The sequence below is a fragment of the Pogonomyrmex barbatus genome, unplaced genomic scaffold (assembly GCF_055798465.1).
Source record: "Pogonomyrmex barbatus isolate J1 unplaced genomic scaffold, ASM5579846v1 scaffold8, whole genome shotgun sequence".
Lineage (NCBI taxonomy): Eukaryota > Metazoa > Arthropoda > Insecta > Hymenoptera > Formicidae > Pogonomyrmex > Pogonomyrmex barbatus.
The window spans coordinates 1,737,262-1,758,001 of NW_028297182.1; the positions used below are offsets into that span (position 1 = coordinate 1,737,262).

Here is a 20,740-nt window from a genome sequence, read left to right on the forward strand (position 1 = left end):
TTTTTTTTCGTTTCGGTTCTAAGAACTAAATAAGAATAAAGAATAAATTAAACTGAGATTAAAGTTCATCTATATTGATAAAAGGATATATAACTATGTAATTTTGAAATATTCATTTTTAAGTTTTATTTTATTTTTTTTTTTATCATAATTTAATGTAGTATTTTATTGCTGTACCACTTTTTAGTATCAAAAAATTTTGATTTTATTATAAAAAGGAATTATTAATTGTTCATATGTTTTCCGGTAAAAAATTTTTTATATAAAAGAGTATACAAATATATAATTATATGTAAAATATGTCCATTTTTTTTCTCTATAATAATCTCTATAATATAATAGATAATATAATGGTATAATAATATCTACCTATAGAAAAAATTATAAAAAAAGAATAACAGAAAAATAATTAAAAATATAATTTTTGTATCTTTTTTCTTTACGAAAAATTAAATTGCAATTATATTATATATTATTCTATATATAATCATATATATATATATCTTTTCTATACGATTATTACATTTATATGTAATTATATATGCATATTTCTCATTTTAAATTTCACTTTTTATATAAAAAACAATAACAAAAAATAAAATAAAAAATAATCTTTCAATTTTTTTTTCTTGTTATTTTTCTTGTACATCTATATGCAAAGAGAAATTATACTACAAAAGAAACATATGAACATTTAATTATAAATATTTGTATGTTTTTATATGGAACATTTTTGGGTTAAGTAATTAAAAAGTCATTAATCAATAAACTAACATCCATCAATTATTTCTAGGTCTCTGTCCTTTATACGAAAGATCACGAAAGGGTCTACCCAGGGTTGAGGGTCTCTAACGATGTTTGATAATATTTTAGGACAAAAGAATTGTTTTTCTATGAAAAAAATGTTTTTTTAGGAACAAGAATAGGTAGTAAAATATAACAATGTTACCTATAGAATAATTCTATTATGGAATACAATTTTATTTGAATACCCGTATTTTTTCAAAGATCAGCATGTATGTATCCTTTAGCCTATATCAAAACACGAAAGCCTAAATATTTATGTCCTCCGTGAACTTTCTCGACCGTAAATTTTTATAAATTTACTGCCGTTATTATTTATCGAACAACCTATAACAATCAATCGAACGTTGGAAAATTAACTTTGTCGATTTCCGTGACAGAGGAAGAATCGAGGAAGTATCACGAGATCGTTCTCTTTCCTCACGAGAAATCTCTCTTAGGTCTCGGAGCTTTATTCATTTCTCTCCCTTTGTTTCGGGAAGCCGTATGGAGTTCTCGGAAAGCAAATGCGTCATACGCTCGAATAAAGATCGCGACACGCGAAACAGGTATCTATAAGTCTCTACGGACGCGCGTTGTGCAATTTTGCGAAATCGCGACCGATTCGTGGGATGCATCGAATGCGCCAGCGGCGGATCTTTGTCCCAGGAAATTCTCGAAAGCGCAATTTCGCTGACACTGATACAGTTTCGATGATTATCAGCGAGATAACACACGATAATAGTAATGCCTCCAAAGCAGATAAAAGGGTAACGTGATAACGTAGGCGGTCACCTCCTACGTGCAACAGAATTTCATACGTTCAACGTCCGTTTTTCCTGGTAGGCGCGATCGGCGGGCGCGATTCGCCAAAGATGGTTCAACGTCATCACGTATACGGATACGAGAGCTTCCTGAAGTATATCAGGGACCTGAAGACCACGGAGCCGATTTACGTGCTCTATACTGGCACGAAGTTAGCGGACACCGGCAAAAGTTGGTGTCCGGATTGCGTGGAAGGTGAGCGAATTTTCCATACGCACCGACATAACCTATACCTCGTGTTCCGTGTTACGCCTCCTCGCAGCTGCATCAGAAAACAGGAGATTAAATAAAAAAATATGATTATTTGGTATTTGAAAATATTAACGACCAAATTCGAGCAAATTAAGAAAAAAATTAATCACATGATATTTTAAGAATGTTTTTTTTTTTTTTTTTTTTTTTATAATAAATATTTGGAATTTTACTTAGTTTTCATTAGCATCAATATAACAAAGAATTGAGAAAAAATTCTTAGAACATAAAAAAGTAAATAAAAATACAACATAAAGTTCTAATAAAAGGAGATTAATATGCTCAGAGTTGCACGTAGATTTATTAAGAGAATAGATAAAATCATATGCAAGAAATATAATTGTCAAGCTTAAAAAACAGTTTAAATAGTTGAGTATTAATTGATAAAATTGTCGAAATAAGAGACACAAGTTGAGAACACTCCCATAGTGTTGGGAAAATCCCCCCAAAAAACTTGTCTGGAAAGTCAAATCTGTTGAGAACGAATCTTGCAAAATATCAACAAAAATTGAATTTATTATAGAATTTATTATAGAATACGATGACAAATTGATTACAAAAACTGAATGTGCTGTTTAAATATAATTATATCTTGAATAGTCAAATCTGCCAAAATAGAAAAATGAATTACAGAATCTGTTGGCAGACTCGTTGTCGCAAAAACTGAGTTAAATTTTGTTATTTCGTAATTATTTAAATGATATGTCTCATTCGCGTTTTAGAATCTAACAGTAACATCAGATTTCTAGATGTTAAAAACGACGTGAATAATAAGAAGCAACGATTAAAATGAGACTTTTGTTAGTATTGAAAATAACTCATTAGAAGTTTCTTTTCCTTTATTTAGGAATTTAGATAAAGCTATAGAATCATTAAAAAATTTAAGAAAATATGTTTGAGATATGTCAAGCTAATCGATTTTAAATTAATAATATACATTAATATATTTTTGATTATACAATAAAAAAGTAAAAGTTTGATGTATTAATGGATATTTAAATTAATATATTTACTTAATATTATTTTGTTTTATTTCAGCCGAGCCATTTATCGAAAAAGGTTTTGAAGCAGCATCTGAGAAGACACAATTAATAATAGTAGAAGTTGGAGATAGGCCGTTGTAAGTGAATATTTCATAATTTATCTGTTATCTGTATGAGATCATAAACCAGTTATCGTTGTGTAATAATCGTTATCTATTGATAAAAAGTGCAGTATGATAAATTAAAAATCTGAAATACTTTTTCCTAGCTGGAAAGATCAGAAGTGTCCATTTAGGACAAATCCTGTTACCAAATTGAAGGTCCTGCCAACTCTAGCAAGATGGGGAACTCAGAAACGATTGGAGGGTGATCAATTGCTGAAGCTTGAACTTATCGATATGTTACTAACAGATGAAGATGACTGAAGTTTTGTGATATATGTATAGTATCTTTTTTGTACTTTTTATAAAAAGTACATATCTTGAATTATAAATGTATTTTAAACTACATTGTTGTATATCATCTATTGCTTTATTCTTTTGTATCTATTCCGTTACCGTGTTTTGAAAAGAGACATTGAAATTACAAGAGTAAAGAGCATTTAAATTAAAATAGTAGGAAATACTTACTTTTTTATTCATTTGCGTACAAATAATATATTTGCTATAAAAATCCACGTAATTTTTATGATAAGGAAATACATGCCAGATAAATGCTGCGATCAAATCTATAAAGTCATATCTACAAAGGATTTATCTTACATCGAAATTTATTACCTAAGCCCTAATGTGATATATCTCTGAAATTTTAAACTATAACTAAAAATATCAAAAACTAATAAAGATGTAAATTTCCTAAAGAACCCATTTTATTCTATAATTGATGTTTTCTCTCCCGCTGGTGGTAACATACGTACGGAATAATGAACTTTCTTATTCCTTAGAAAACTGTAAGTATTATCGAAAACAATAGAATCTGAAAAAAAAAAAGATATTTAAGTGATGTCACCATTATGTGATGTGCTGTTCGAGTTTCTGAGCTTACAGGTTGCCACAGTTTCACAAGTCAATAGTCCAATTTCGTCCGATTGATGGGACGCAACTCTATGGATAGGTATAACTTCCGTTTTCGTACCATTGGTTACATCCTTTTTTAAAATTCCAAATTTGATGTCATGACCCTCGCTTCGGAATTCCCAACTAAACAAGAATATCAGAGTTGAGAAGAACATCCCTTTCATACATATGTACGCACTTCTCTCTCTCTCTCTCTCTCTCTCTCTCTCTCTCTCTCTCATTTTAAAATATTCGTTACCTTAAAATGGAACCCACTTCGGGTGCAGAAATGTCAAATTCTAACTTTCCTCCTTTTCGAACAGTAACGGTAGTATAATCCTCATTTGGCTTGTCCATATTGTTGGCGTATAATTCTTTAAGTATTTTTCCTCCTTGGCAAATCTGATAACAATTTTCGGCTATCATGCCTCGATATAGAATGCAACACATATTTTAAAGGGAATAAAATAAATTTATTACTTCAAAATCAATAAATTTCAATAAAATATAAAAATTGCAATAAAAAATCAAATTCACCGATTTTAGAATTTTTTTTTTTTTTAATTTAAAGAGAGAGATATTATTTTTATTTAAAAACATTTCTAGTTCCCAAATGTTTTATACTTGTGTATATAATTTAAAAAACTAATTGAACTATTACTTTTGTAGTATATTTGGGATTGCCATCTGGATCTTTTAACGTTCCACCATAATAAGCAGGTAGTTGGTCCTTGGGTATAACTTTAAGAAGAGCTGCTTGCCATTTTGCTGGGTCGGCTTTGTAGATTTGTATTTTCGATAATGTATAGTCATCCATAAACTTTTTGACAATAGAAAAAGCAAAAGCGAATACTCTTGGAGCTATAACAATGCATACAATTGCTATTGTTAATAATTTCTCAAGTTCTATTTCTCAAGTTCATTCTATTTCTACGAGTTTTTTGAATCGTAGAAATCGCTATTCGTTAATTTTTTAAATTAAATTTAATTCAACAATACGTTTTGTGTAAAAATTTAAATTATGTATCGATATTATTCTCGAAAGAAGTTCCTGTGGACAGTCTACGAATGTAGTTATGCGATTTAACAATGATCTACTGATGTCAATGACGATTTGACAATAGTCTGAAATATCTGGTATATATTCAAATGTTTTTTTTATAAAGAAACTTTTCCTCCCAAAGAACACATAGTGGCGAAAATGATGACTTTTAATAACAAGTTGTTATATATTGACGTTAAAAAAAATTCTATAGTAATATGGAAATCTTTTTTTCTTCGTTGTGATCTTATAAAGATATGCGTTGAAAAAATGTGTGATCATTTCCAATCAAAATAAATCTATCCTGTCGTCTTTCTGTTGAATCTTTGATGTTTTTGGGATTTGTTCTTTAAAAACAGATATAGCGTCAAAAAATATCTGCATTCTTTCGTTGTAATATGCGAACAGTGCATCAAGATTTTATTATATTTAATAAACTTACCGTTGATCAGAAAGCATATTTTCAAAATTTCCGGATAGTTTGCCTCATACATTTGAATAAACATGATGATCAACTCGCCGGCTGCAACGGTACGCATTGATAAGACAACAATGGAAGAGAAAGCGGTAGGATGCAAGTAGAATAGCATTTGTACCGACACATTTCTCAAACTATTCTATGAAAAATATTTTTACCTGGTTTCCATAAATATTGCTTAAGGTTGAATCCTTCCAGGTCGAAAATGACGGATAATTGATTGGCAACTTGTCCGTGCTTCTTGGTTTGTTCCCTGGCTAGTTTTAAGTAATCATCTAATACTTTTATCATAATTTTTATGAATTCCTTTTGCGTTATTACGTGTAGTGCTCCGTACATATCCAAACCGGCAAATGGTACAATAATCACTGTAAAAATTATGTATATATATATATATATATGTGTGTGTGTGTGTGTGTGTGTGTGGGGGGGGGGGGAGGGTATAAAAACATACTTTAATATTTTTATATGTAGAACAATAAGATAAATCAATTAATCACAAAGAAGACACATTCTTGTTTTAAAAAATTATGCAATATATGTATGTGTGTGTGTGTGTATATATATATATATATATATATATTGTATAATTTTTTAAAACAAGGGTGTTGTCTTCTTTATGACTAATTGATTTATCTTATTGTTCTACATATAAAAATATTAAAGTATGTTTTTTATAAAAAAATGAATAAAATTCACGAATAAAAATAAAATAAATAAGATTGACATTGAACAATAAAACAGAAATTCCGATAATATTTAATAATAAAAATTTATTAGTACATTTAAATAATGACAGTTAAATTATAATCCCCTTTCAAATATGTATTCTTTTAGGAATACAATTTTTATAAAAAAAAAATCTTGCTAACAAATAAAATTTGATGTAATAAACATTAAATTTTTATAATAACTTTCAATAATATTTCTAAATAACAAAATTAATTAGAACACTACGAACATTTGACTTAAAATGATATTTCTCACTGTAAAAAAATCAGAGATTTAATTGAAAGAAATATTATATTTCGGAGCAGTATAAAATTGCGGTCATGGTCTTTATCGTACATATACATTTTATATATGTAACACGCGCGCACGCGCACGCACGCACGCACGCACGCACGTACGCGCGCGCGCGCGCGCACACACACACACACATACACACTTCATATGAAAGAAAAGGATACTTTTGAAATAATCGAAAACCTTGACCACTTGTTATATTAAAATATCGAAAGTTGTAGACCTTTAATTATAAGATTCTATGTGACATTAAACGAGGCAGAAACATACAAGGTATCGGACGAACTTTCACTATAATTACATCAGTGTCATTCAATTTTATTCTTCAATTTTGTATCATTCAATTTTGTAAAGAAATATTAGCGCATTTAATATATGTCTTTCGATTATTATTATCGATTATTATTATTTTGAACAATTTTCTCTCTTTTTCTTGTTTAATTAATATGCATGCTTTTCACAATAATAATTAAGACATTATTGAGTAAGGTATTATTTAAACGTATCAATAAAGTAATTCTCAGATTTATGATTTCGAAGAAATGTTCGATATTGACTTTAATAAAAGAAACTTTACCTGGTGCTCCGTCTTTGTCGAATCCGCTTAATCCGTAAGGCAAATAATTTTTTATTCCTTCAGGTATATCCCAATTACATAAATTATCAGCATCCCATTGTTTGCGCCATTCCATTGACTATAAATAAATATTTTCTATAAAAATGCTTATCTCTATTTTATTATCGTAAAAGATAATAATGCTGTAATCAAAATTATTAATTTGGATTTTTTATATAAAATTCTGATGTACTATATTGATATACGCGTATCTTAAATATCTTATTGTAAGATCTATATGTATGTACCATTATTTTTATATATCTAAAAATCTAATCGGAAGATTCTTTTACCATTCTTATTTCTTGCGCGACAGCTTGAAATTAAAGAAGGAAAATGTAACAGAGAGAATACATTACAATGCGACCTATAAAATATTTTCGTGAAATTTTTTTATTTTTCTTCTAAAAATGTCATTTGTATTAATTGTGAAAGTTGAATTTCTCTTATATAAGAAAGATAGACTTAATCAGAATCTAAATACGTTAGTTGATTATCGGTCGCAAGAAATAAAATATAACAAAAAAAATAAGTTATGTTACATTTTAAATAAATTGACGACGTTAATAAAAAAAAATTTTATACAATTTTGTAATTATGTTCCTTTTGAAATATTTAGATTACAACATAAATAAATAAAAAATACATTTAAATTTAATGAATAAAATATTACACATTTATCTTAGCTAAATATTTTGTCTGTGGTGAAGTCCAGAATAAATTTGATTTTTTGTGCTGTTTTAATGTTTCTGGGTAAAGAATATCTGTGTAAAGTAACGTGGCATGTAGGTATATGTTACGGTATAACATGTTCCATTGGAACGACTTTAGTCACTAGAAAGACGACCATTCGGAAACCGAAGATGCACGAAACATTTCTCACGATTGCAGTTAACAATTTCAGGGTTTTGTGCAGACTAGAAAGTGAAAAAGTCATTACCCGAAGAATGCCTTAGCCACATTATAGATCTACGGTTTTCAATCATCGTGAAACCTTACTAAACGAGACTGCAGATGCTGGCTTCGAACATGCTTCGCGGAATCGGCACATTACTTTCGACTTACAAAATGGCACGTACGTTGGAGAACAACTTTCTATTTCATATAAAACATCTTTGAGAATAAAAAAAAACGGAACTGTCGACGACATAATCCTCCAACATCCGATGTGTACTCGAAAGGGTACTTTTCTCATTTATCTACGCGAGAATGAACTGCGATTACTGTGAATGACGCTAGCAAATCATTTCTATCGTCACTTATGTAAAAAGATACAGCTTTTATCGTTTTCACCTCGCAATAAATATTTTCTTGCAAAATAGATACAAAATTTATTTTATATATTTTTTTATTGTTACATATAACAATAAAATATGTTATATATTTTATATTATATATTATTATTGTTTTATATATATATATATATATATATAAAATTAAATATAACATATATGCAATATTTATACATTTTTATTAATGTTAAATCAAGAAATTTTTATGAGAGGAAATTTATAACTTAGAATTATCGATTTGCCTTTGTTTAATTTATGACACTTTTGAAACAATATGTGTCTGTTGGTTAGAAGAAGATGGATTGAGATGCCTATTGACGTTCCTGAGTGGCATTCTCTCAATTCCAGAGATACGTAAATGAAAATTTCTCATCGAGACGAGACAAAAGAAGTTAGGTTTCAGGATGCAACGAGCTGTGACGCGACTCTCGGTAAGTTTACGCCTGCCGCGTTAATATTTAATGGCTCGCGAGTAATTCACGTGGCAGAGAAATTTAAAAGGCTTCCGTATCCGGAACGTGTTTCACCAGACTTTCTCAATTAAATTCGCCTGCGTTTTGTATGATGATACGAATAGTAAGTCCTAATCTGCAGGAACGAGGTCCCGACATAATACGTAATCGGCGCCCGAAAATCGCATAAGATATATATATATATATGTGTGTGTGTGTGTGTGTGTGTGTGTGTGTGTGTGTGTGTGTGTGTGTGTGTGTGTGTGTGTGTGTGTGTGTGTGTGTGTATACACACGCGTTTTATTTATAAACAAAGAGAGAACGTAGGAATATAATATAAGATATGCAATATCTTAAATCGCTCACGTTTCAGGCATAATTACTTACGTCTCTCAGCATTTTTTCCGCTGCGATGGGATCCCATTTTCTCGCTAAAAGAAAAAGTAAAATACGAATTTATTTAAACACTTGCACATAACGTAATATTTTATGATATATTTATATGAAAATTGAAATTTTGAAGAAAAAGATTGTCCACTATATCTATAGTATTAGTGTAATTTAGTATAATTTTTAAAAACGTCAACAACAGTTTTAAACAAGGCTAATAATAGTATCGACGCATTTCCTAGAATGATTTGCAAATACAATAAAATTTATGTAACATAAAAAATATAATAAAATAATAATAATATAATAAAAAGTATAATGCTAATGCGACACAACAGATGTGCCGCTTTATTATTCCATTTAAATAGATAGATCTTAATTATGCACGCATTGTTAACATTGTTAAAAAAAAAAAGTATTATGCGAATGTTCATTGTTCACTGGCAGTCACACAAGTCTTACGGCATCTCGCGTGACTAAAAATCCTGGGAAATAGTTAATAACCGATAATCTCTTCCATGTTTTTTCGTAGCTCTGTTTCAAAACAGTTTAATAAATTTCGCTATATACCGGTTTTGAAACGCGTTACAATCAGAAGCAGGCAAGAGACAATAAACAGTTCGAGTAACGTCGAATATCTCTCACGACTACTAGCGTGACTACGCTGTGTACACATAACGACAAATAATATTTATCCGAATAACCGAGCATGTTTCCTCGGATGGTATTAATTGTTGGTATTAATTATCAAGGAGTAGCAGGAGACCGGGCCATACCTCTCAACCAGCGAAGCAGAAAGTGGTCATCATGGTGCGGCTGTATGATATCTTGTACGGACCGTCGGAACTGCGAAACAAGAAAAGACAAAGTATAAAAACTTTTTTTTAACTTTTTTTTTTATATATTATACAATATATTATTGTTGAAAGCGCGTCCGATAGTCATATGGTTGCGCGATTTTAGCCCGGTACTTCAGCGTGAATCACGTCACTTGCAATGATGATTTTTGAGTCACGAAAGATGAAATTTATTTTCAAGTGCACGATGCACCTTTTATTAATGTGAAAATGTATTTGGTTTTATATGAAGAAACTCTCATTTTTTTTTTTTAAACGTTTATTTATTCTTATTTATTGTCTAGCAAAGTGAATTTTCTTCCTTTTCCCTTGCCCCAACGGCAAGGAGAGTTTTTATAGAGTTTTTATATATTTTTTTATAGAGAGTTTTTATAGTTTTTATAAACGCAATAATCAATCATAATTTAAGAGGAAACATATATCGTCGTATATCACGTTCTATGCGAGGAAGTGAAATTTCCTTGTCAGTTTCTGTAATTATTGATGTTGTCTCTGACACGAGAGAGGGTCTTTATTAACTTGTTACATTATTATTAAAAGGGAATCCCAATAGAAATGCAATCTACGTCTACTTTCACTTAAATTCATAGGCAATCACGAAGAGTGCAGAGCTTGGCGATAACATTAATATGCATATTTCGTATACGTCATTTTTTTTTTTAAATATACTTTATTAAGATAAAGTTGCATTTTTTTATAAAGCGACTGTACGACGTGCGTTCACATAAATAAATATATAATAAACAAACATTTGATAATTACAGGCAATTAAAAATAAAATCACATATAATTTTTGGAATCGTGAGCTTATAAACTAATTTATTTATATATTTGTGCCGATGTCAATTTTCTTTATTAGTCAGTTGATTTATTTTTACACTTTTGCAAATGATTGCTTAACTGGTTTTTTTTATTGCTCAAATGATTTGAATTTTTTCTTACTTTATTGCGTAAACATTGAAATCATTATCAATTCTTATTTTTTAACGCATATCTATGATATTTTAATTTTAAATGACATTATATCACATTTAATGATTATTTATAATATGATTATTTCAAGATTTTAAAATAATACTAGTTTTGAATTTATTTATGTACATGTGGAAATTGTGTAGAATGGATGTGTTTAATAGTGAAGTATTCGCGATAAAAAAAAAATTAAAAAAAGAAAGATGAATTGATATCTGTTATTCTGCCATCAAATCAATGTAATTCTTATGTTTTCCCTAATAAAATCACTTGCGCAATTATTAATTCTTGACATTTGTCAAACTTGATTTCTAATAAAAAAATATTTCTAAATGTAAACTGCAAAATGATGTCAAAACTTACACAAATTTCTTTTTTTTTGACAATTAAAACAAAAAAATTTATTTAATAAAATATATTTAAGCAATCCTTCCGAGCACAAGCAAATATAAAATAAACACAAAATTTTAATTATATATCAATTATTAGCATGTTTCATTTATCATTCTAACTTTTTTAACAAAGTGTGATTTAGTTTTTTTTTTGATTGTATATTAATATCGCGGAAAATTTGTAAATTACACCGATAAAAATAATAGAACCAACAAACAAAATAAAAATAATAAACATGTAATGTTACGTAATTTGAAATATATAATTCATATATATTGTGAGAGGTCTTGTTATTACAGTTTCATAAAAATAAAATAAAATAAAAATAAAAAAAAAATTTTTTTCGAGAATAAGAATGAGAGTAATCATTTTTTTTTTCAAACGCCGATCTCGGTTATCAAATTTCTTTATCTCGTCACGAGATCTCTGTTTAAGATCTAGGTTTGGCATTATTGTGCGATTTATAGTTGGAAACATTCTCCTGTAAGTGCGGAATGAAGGGTAGTAAGGTAGTTATTAGTAGAAACTTGATAGTTCAACGAGATTAAAGCTTACGTAGAGCAGCAGTTAGATACGAAAATTCCTCTTAAGAAATAGCTCGAGCTGAAAATGTTACTAATTATATGTTACAAATTACTGATAGTTATTTCAAAGCAAATTTACCATTTTTCGTCTAATAACCGGTGAAAGTTTATACCGATCTTACGTCATAAAATGATTATTACAGCATTGATCTCATTTGTTGGTAAATAAGAATGGAAAAAGGACACAGAGAGAAGCAAGAGAATCAACATGGTTTATAGGTTAGTGAGTAAATCAGTTCCTCTTATGAAGAAACCTTGGATTTGTTTACATTTGTAATCATATATATATATATATATATCAAGCAGTTTAATGTATTATCTTACAGACACTCAACACTCATATTGACCGAAAAGTTTTTTCCTCTTATGGATTCATAATGTGTCGAGCATGAAAGACTAATCGAAGAAACCGATAGAATCTGCTAGAATCTGCAGATGCTATCAATGTGGTCACATTTTTTTATTCTCTTTTTATTAATCGCACAATGCAATTCAAGAAAGACAAACATTTTCAGAACGCCTACATTTTCATGCTAACAAATGCGTTTATTTATGAAGATTTATTGAATATTGAATAAAGGTCACGTGAGTTTGATCTGCGTCATGGTCGACTGTAGCGGGGACTTACTTACTGTAGAACGATAGCGATAGCGTGAAAAGTAAAAGTGTGGCGATTGTTCTCGAATAAAATTTGCGTCGCTTTTTGCACCGAGAATAAGAATCATTAAAAGTAGTAACAGATTAGAATATAAGGATTTATTACAAAGTGCGAGGAACTTTCTCGCGGATAAACTACAAAACGCTTGTTTGGAAAAAAAATCATCGTTACTGCGTAAAATATCGCAGTCTAGTAGAAAGTATCAGAGTTCTACGAAGAAGCGACATTTTGTTATAATTTATTTTGAGCTGTAGTAGCTTCATTATTGAAAAGTTATTAAAAGGCTATTAAGTAATAAAGATAAAAATCAAATTTAACAAATATCAAATATCAAAATAAAATTAAAGAAATTAATCTTAAATAAAATACGAGTTCAGTCTTGTAGTTGACATCATGCGCATTAAATATATCGACAAAAAACATCGTGCGTGTTTTCCTTAGAATCAACAATAAATGATAACATCGTGCATCTTTATTATCATTACATTTCATGAAATGACGATTATATATTATGATCTTACGTTAAAACGGAGAAAAATACGAATACTTTTTGTCGATTATCAACCATTGTTATTATTTCGAGGAATTGAGAAAATTTTTCCTCATTTCAATTCGCAATATAACAAATAATAATGTAATAAATAATAATGTAAGACTGAGAATTTGTAATACATGAGTATAGAATTACCGTTTTGTTAATGCAACAAATTGCAAATTGAGATATTTACAGACGGCGAGATTTGGAAATACTAGAAATCTAAGTTTTTATTTCTTTAATGCACGCGCGATCTTAAAAAGATAATGAAATTAAATAAAATATACTCGCAGTCTTGTAAACGCTGACGTCACATTTGCGTTGAACATCTGACAAAAACATCGTGCGTGCGTTTAATACAGAATTAACGATAAATAATAGCACCGAGTATCTCTTTTACATTTCACGAAAATGTAGTGAGAGTACGTACAATTTATAGTTTACGTAATTAATTATGATAGTTTTTTTTTTTTTAAACAAAAGCGGTTGTACGTTCCGTTGTTATACAATTTATTTGCGTGAAAGTTCCTCGTACCTTGCGGCAAATCATCAATGTCCAATTTCCATCTCTATCTTTTTAGTTATTTAATTTTACAAAGTTAATATTTTATTTCATTTCACATTACGTTCACTTAATCGTTCGCGATTTCTGTGAAATGCCAAACATGTCACCGTGCAGAAATACCTCGGCAAACCGCTAATTGCGAATATCGTTTGTAAAATCAACGGTGCATTTATTAAGATTTGCATTTCCCTCGACGCGATCATTTTCATGCTTACTCTACCTGTCCACTGAGCTAATAACTTTTACTGCAAATTACTACAAACGTGTCTACGGTATTTCGTATCGTTGCTTCATCCGAGTCGAGGGACTTTTTACGCGCTGCGAGAGATAGTTCGTTTATTTTTGCACGCATCCGATGTCGCAATTCATGATGGAGGATTTTACACATGTATCAAGGACCCTTTTTAAGTGTGTCGTCGCGAGATTCGCGTGTGCCCGATTATTCGCAGCCATGATGAAAGTGTCGCCGTGTCGTTTGTTATCGGTGGTATACATTTTCGATCAGGGCGAGAGGAAAAGTAACGAATTTAACTTAGTCATCCGATAATTGGAATAAATGCAAGTTAATTGAAACCAGACAGGTTAATAAATCTTTCCATGCATACATTACGTCCCCCCCCCCACCTTTCTTTTTTATTCGCGATGGCTTTCTCAATTTGATGAAAAAATTCCTAATAAGTCGGACAATTCTATATAAACAGAGAATGTTGTCGAAGCTGACACCGAATCATGGTTTTTTTTTTTATCTCGTTTCTTTTCGATGAATTTCGATTGATTTAAATGAGTCGATGTAGCATATAGGAACAAGAACTTAGATCGCAAATCGGAAGCTCATTTCTCACGTCCGCAATCGGAAAATTCCATCTCTTCGCGATCCGCTGCATCTCGCTGCTTGAAATAAATAGCTCAGCTGTCCGTTCGAGATATCGGAGGTGAATGATCACGAGATTGCAAAAGCAGTACAGTACAATCTTTTTACGCGCATTGAAGTCTTTATGGCGTATCGCGCATAATGAAATTCTTAATCGTATTGAGAAATGTAATCGTGTTGAGAAATGTGTCGGGGTAAAACTGGATTAACCAGGTCCCTCTGAGAAAATCTTTCTCAAACCGTTGTAATGGATATAATTTCTTTCAAGGATATCAGTAATACTCCTTGTGCAACCCGTTGAAACAGCCTGTTGAACAGTACGGACTTCTTGCGTGTAAAATGTATTCAGATGTATTCTTAAAAGCATCTTATAAGCATTCTTATATTGCATTTATTTTTACGTTAATTCGGTTAGTAAAGTTTATCAGTATAACACCTTTTAATTAAATTTGCTTTCCTTTTAAGCATTTATTTCAATAAAAAAAATTATTTCTAAATTATTATCTACTTCTATCTAGTTTATCTCTATTAAAAGTTTGCTATTTTTAGTATCTTCTATTATTCTATTTAGTATCTTCTATCAATTTTTGTGTCAAAATTGCTCATTAAATCAAATCTCTCTTTACTTAGTATTTATTTTTTTCTGTCTGGTCTAGAAAAAGAAAATTAAATGTTTAAAAAAAATTACGTATTTTTTAACATGATTTTTGTTAGATATTCAAATCGCAGATCAATTTGCATTTTAATAAGAACTTTCAACAACATATTAATTTATCAGGTATACAAATGTCAATCTTTAACATGATAATTAACAAAAATTATAACAATATTGTAACTATATATTGTCCGACTTGTATTTGAAATATTGATATTCTTGTCAATGTAATGAATATTTTTGAACTGTCTCAGGTTGGATTAAAGAAAATTTACAATTTTCCACAGATAAATGGTACTTTTCATACAATATTACCCTATAATTTTTACGTAAAAATTAAACGTAAAATAATAAAAAAAATAAGAAACTTATAAATAATAAAAAAATGCATAATTCTATCGATGTGTTACATAATAGTGTTACATAATAATTACATAAGTTTTTTTGCATTTTATTTAAATATCAGCGTCATGATATTTGCATTTTTATTTCAAAAAACACTTATTCAGTTCATTATGAAAATAAGATCTGGTTCAGAAAAAGTTCAGAAAAAAATTTTAATAATTAAATATTTACTTGTTCTTTACATATTCTTCACGTTTAATGAACAAGAAATTTTATTATTTCAAATCGCTCTGCCGTTTATCATTAAAAGAAAGTAGAAGCGATATCTTTGTTCGACTGCAAGTACCAATAACACGCACTCTGAGAATGTATGATTAATATTAACTCATAGAATCATTGAACTTTCGATGTGAGAATTTATGGGAATTTAAAAGTCAACGACAGTTGTTTGAACTTTCACAAATCCTCACAAATGTTTTTTACTTTGTAATTAATCTGTTTAAATCTGTTCTTTCCCTCTTTTTAATCATCACACAATGTGCTCCGCTGATTATATATTATAAAAATATTCATAGATATTATTCGTAATAAAAAAATTAAACGCAAAATATATTTTTTTCTTGCCTGTATATGCAACAAAAATATGCTTTTTATATATCATGCCTAATAGTACGTACTGAAATTAGTTTGATATAAATCTAATAAATGATTAAAAGCTTAATTGTTTTTAATATATTATTTATGATAAAAAATATTTTTCAGCAAAAGAAAAGAAACGTAAAAAATTGTAAATAATAACATTGTCGTCGCCTATTCTAAGCGTTTCACGGAAATCTCGTCTTTTTTCTTTTTCTTTTTTTCTAAAATAAATTATATTTCATAAATATAAAATAAATTATATTTCATAAATATAAAATAAATTATATTTCAGGACTTACCTTCATTAATGCAAATCGCTGATCGTCCGCTAGTTTTAACGACATTTTTACTGTTAACGAATGCACTCTGTTAACGATTTAATTTTAATTTTGTTGTTTTTTTGGCTCGTTGACTGAGTCGTCAAATTTCTTTAAATTCGTATAATCTGTAGCCGATTCTCGTATCTACAAGATAAAGAGATAAATATGTCTAATCACGTTACAAATCTTAATATTTGTCATATTATAATATATCTTTGCATGTATTTTTTACATCTCTTGCTACTGTCCAAATAATGTACCTGATATATTTCTATTTAAAAAAATTATATAAAGCAATGTATATATTTATCATCTTTAAATTATAGATATATGAATTTTTCATTAATAACATACATGATATTTATAATTAAAATCAAAATTTTAGAAAACGATTCTTGATTACTTTTAATGGATATTGAAAATTAAGGGAATTAATTATTTTAAATGTTAATTAATTAGTTATATTATCTCTGTAAATATTAAATTAATTCAAAATATATTAAAATTTCAAATATAAAAACATTAATATTTGTATTAATATTTTTTTCAATTATGACATATGATAAACTTTTGAGCGTTATAAAATAGCTGATAACATTCATATTTTATTATGCCACGTAGATAAATTACTGTTAATGATTGCCGCTCATCACTATATTTAAGTCACATTAATACACAAAATAAATACAAAAAATAAATAGTAATAGCTAACTATGTTTTGTGTAACAAATGATTATATGCCACAGTAAACCAATATAATTACTGATAATCACTTTTAGCATTATAATATCGGTACCATAGATAAAAAACAATATCATAAGACAAAGCAATATCTAATCGTAAGAAAGATGGAAAAAAACTCTATTATATCCTAAAGAAATAAAACTGTTTTTTCCGTCGAGTTATTTCACTGTCAGTTGTCAAATGATAATACATATATCAGATAAAACAAAATCGCAAAAAATCAATTATAAAGAAAGAAACATTCTGTCTCTCCTTTTTTCTTTTTTTACACATTTCTCATCAACATTTTCCGATTTATTATTCAAATTACCGTTCCCGAGCGCATCCCCCCCTGACGCTCACCGTATCCGAAAAAAAAAAAACGCGATACCGAAAGCCCGCGTTAAATTCAAAAACAGAACCGCGTCGATGAAACCCGCTCTTCGCTGCACGGTGATACGTATTTATCGGATTATGTTTATGTTTATCCACTCGGTGTTTATTCACACACGAACCACCGCGGAATCCAGCCGGACCTCGCGATCGCGACTGCTCGGCGTCGACTGTGCCCAGATCGATGCCGCAACAGGTGTCCGTCGCGGTGACCGCGATTTCTGCGTGTCTACTCGCGTGCGCCCCGCTCGCACGCGTCGCGTCTGCCTTCACTCGAGAACACTCGATCGCGCTATGGAGGTGAGATAGGTGTATCGACGTCGCGGGACGAGTGGCACTAGAGGAATGATGGTATCGGCTCGTTCTCGGAGATGGCAAGTTTCCAAGAGGGCCGACGCCCCACCATGACGGGGGCAGCATCCGCCGGCCAACTTTGTCATCCTCGCGACGTCGCTCGCTCTCGGCGAGCTGATGGAGCTCGTGAAGGAAAAGGCGCGTATAACTGGCGATGACCTCTCCGCGGTTCGGTCACCGATCACACCGCGATAATCCTGGCTCTGGGGCACCTCTTGCCTGTTGTCCGACCGACCGGTTCCTTGCTGATACTGGTTGTCTTTTGAACCGGATGCGAGCGCGTGTTGTTATTGTAGGTGAAATTAACGAAACTGACTATGGAATTCGAACTCGGGAAAAATCCCGAGTTCGAATTCCTCGCAATACTTAAATCCGGTTTTTCATCACCATAGTTAACCTATGGTTTAGATTTAACCCGGTGATAATATAAAAATTGTGATTTTTTTTTTTACCTGTGATATTAAATCATTAACCTGATGATTAACTTTTAAAATTACCACTACAAACCACTACAAAATCGTCAGGTTCGGCGATTAATCATAAATAGAAAAAGAAAATTTTTATATTATCATCAGGTTAAGTGTAAATCATCAATCAATTTAATCGGAAAATGAAAACTGGTCATGATCATAATAACTTTTTTATATTGTCTATTTATGTCTTTAGTTTCCTGATATTTAAAAACCGCTTATGATTTTTTATTACTAACTTCATTTACACATTACATCGTATATTACTAACTTCATTTTAAATTTTAATTAATTTTTTACTCTCAATTCAGTCTTTATCACCGGCAGGAAATCAGATCTATCTCGACGCAGATATCTTCTGGCGATTGATTTTGATCTCTGTGTGCGTCGCTATCTCTCGAAGGAACATCCGCGTCTTTTCGTACGTCGTCGCACTGGCCTAGTATTCTTACAACTCTAATCTCGAGATGAGCGATGTTGATTGCTTTGTTTCCGATCTACTTATAAATATATATATATATATATATATATATATATATCTTGTTCTTTGTTTCGTTATTCTCAAATCTCTGCACGTGCGGCGTGCGAGATAGCAATGAATTGCATTTTCATCTGATTCACTACAACTTCGAAGTTACAGAATTATTCTACTGTGCCATATATCAGAAATGTATCTCAAAAAATCTGTAATCTGAATTCAGAATGTTAAGCGCGAGCGTTCTGTGTAGAAGCCGTTAATCTAAAATTAAAATCAAGACTAGTTTTAAGTTCATAAATTTATTGTATGATCGTATAGCAACGTTCAGGAATCAAGACTGTGGAATTTTTGGCCGGTGAATTTTTAATCCGAGAGATTCGCGTTTATTATAAAAAAAAAAAATTCATATTGAATCTCTACACGTGGGAGATGTTGTAACAGGCGACTCGAACAGCTTCAAGGTCGACTTAATGTTCGACAAGCTGGGCGGCGACGTAATCGTATTTCTCATTTCGCTTTCATTTCGTATGTAATCACATGAATTCTCCGTAACGGAAGATTCAGACTTAATCTCCACGCAGACAAAAGATTTTCCGGTCGGTTCTACGAATAATGGATAACTAACTCAAAGCTCCGTGACGCTTTTACGATGACGTGAGGCGGCATCGCGAGCGCGAAAGAAACGAAACGCCACTGCGCGTTTCATTAATTCAATAGCGATCGAAATTCTCCGAACGCGGCGTTTACTAGACCGACGCGACAAAAGGAAAAAAAAAAAAAGAAATGATCAAACAATTGGCCCAATTAATCGATACTCGTAAAATTGCGATTACGATTGGTCATTATACTGGCGAAGTACAATTACTGATATACGCAATATTTTTAAAGGCTTGTGACTGGATTTATTTTTTTGTTAACGTGAGCTAAAATACCAAAGTGCAAAAATGCACCGTACGATATGTTGCAAAAAGAAGAAGGAGAAAAATAAATAGGAGTGAGAAAGAGAGAGAGAGAGAGAGAGAGAGAGAGAGAGAGAGAGAGAGAGAGAGAGAGAGAGATTTCACAATCAAATTTATATTTGAAATTAGGTGACTGCCAGAAATCTTTCCGTTAATATATATTTTCGTTAATATAGTAATTCGCACAACGTCAAAATGACGTTAAATCTTGTCAAAATGACGACAAACGGCGTTAGTTTGTTATCTGGGTTAATAGTGAGTCTACGGTAACATAGAGATTTCTTTTTTGAAATTAATCCAAATTTGTTTTTTTTGGCTTAGTGCGGCAGAACACACGCCACAGAAATAATTTATTACGAGCACAAAAGATAGAAATGGATTGATAAGGAGTGATCCGCCCCTAATTGATCTCGTTAACTTGATTTTTAGTCATTCGTTGCATATATCTTATTTTCTTTGTGCTACTTCCGCTGAAGCTGCATAATCCGTTATCCTCTACGTAACGAGAATCATTAAATTGCAACGGTATCATGCACGCAGCTGGTGGCGTTATCTGTCGTTAGATGTGGATACTTTTACATTGAACATCGAGCTCAGTCGAGTACTATTCGACGATTTGATTTTTACACCGCGAATTCAACCATTCGAAATTTTCAGATAAATGCGTCGAGCAATTCAACGATTCAAATAATACGACGCGAAATTCAGCCGGCTGGTTTTCCTCGATGTTATATGATTTCTTCGAGTTGTAAAATGATTATGCAAACGACAACGC

General features: G+C 30.7%; 2 protein-coding genes and 1 long non-coding RNA gene across 8 annotated transcripts; 2 read left to right on the forward strand and 1 right to left on the reverse strand.

The window, feature by feature from the left end:
* Window positions 1-1,381: 1,381 nt before the first annotated feature.
* On the forward strand, window positions 1,382-3,455 carry LOC105425498 (thioredoxin domain-containing protein 17). 2 transcript variants are annotated; one of them, XM_011636300.3, is made up of 4 exons: window positions 1,382-1,553; window positions 1,630-1,803; window positions 2,899-2,980; window positions 3,112-3,455. In XM_011636300.3, the coding sequence occupies exons 2-4, from the start codon at window positions 1,659-1,661 to the stop codon at window positions 3,266-3,268; spliced, it is 384 nt and encodes a 127-aa protein (XP_011634602.1). In that variant the 5' UTR covers window positions 1,382-1,553; window positions 1,630-1,658; the 3' UTR covers window positions 3,269-3,455. The 2 variants fall into 2 exon arrangements, with proteins under 2 accessions (XP_011634602.1, XP_011634601.1); XM_011636299.3 differs by lacking the exon at window positions 1,382-1,553 and having other exon boundaries at window positions 1,560-1,803.
* LOC105425536 (SEC14-like protein 2) lies at window positions 3,444-18,079 on the reverse strand. 5 transcript variants are annotated; one of them, XM_089084051.1, is made up of 11 exons: window positions 17,675-18,079; window positions 16,568-16,732; window positions 9,971-10,040; window positions 9,192-9,235; window positions 7,022-7,139; window positions 5,577-5,786; window positions 5,383-5,463; window positions 4,560-4,759; window positions 4,158-4,300; window positions 3,888-4,042; window positions 3,444-3,818 (listed from the first exon to the last, which is right to left on the reverse strand). In XM_089084051.1, exons 2-11 carry the CDS (start codon window positions 16,610-16,612, stop codon window positions 3,712-3,714), a joined length of 1,173 nt encoding a protein of 390 aa, XP_088940177.1. In that variant the 5' UTR covers window positions 16,613-16,732; window positions 17,675-18,079; the 3' UTR covers window positions 3,444-3,711. The 5 variants fall into 5 exon arrangements, with proteins under 5 accessions (XP_088940177.1, XP_088940174.1, XP_088940175.1 ...); XM_089084048.1 differs by having other exon boundaries at window positions 17,643-18,079; XM_089084049.1 differs by having other exon boundaries at window positions 17,362-18,079.
* On the forward strand, window positions 9,943-12,986 carry LOC148934690 (uncharacterized). Its single transcript, XR_016141139.1, has 3 exons — window positions 9,943-10,062; window positions 12,144-12,219; window positions 12,327-12,986. It is a non-coding gene; the product is annotated as an uncharacterized LOC148934690 (long non-coding RNA).
* Window positions 18,080-20,740: the final 2,661 nt, after the last annotated feature.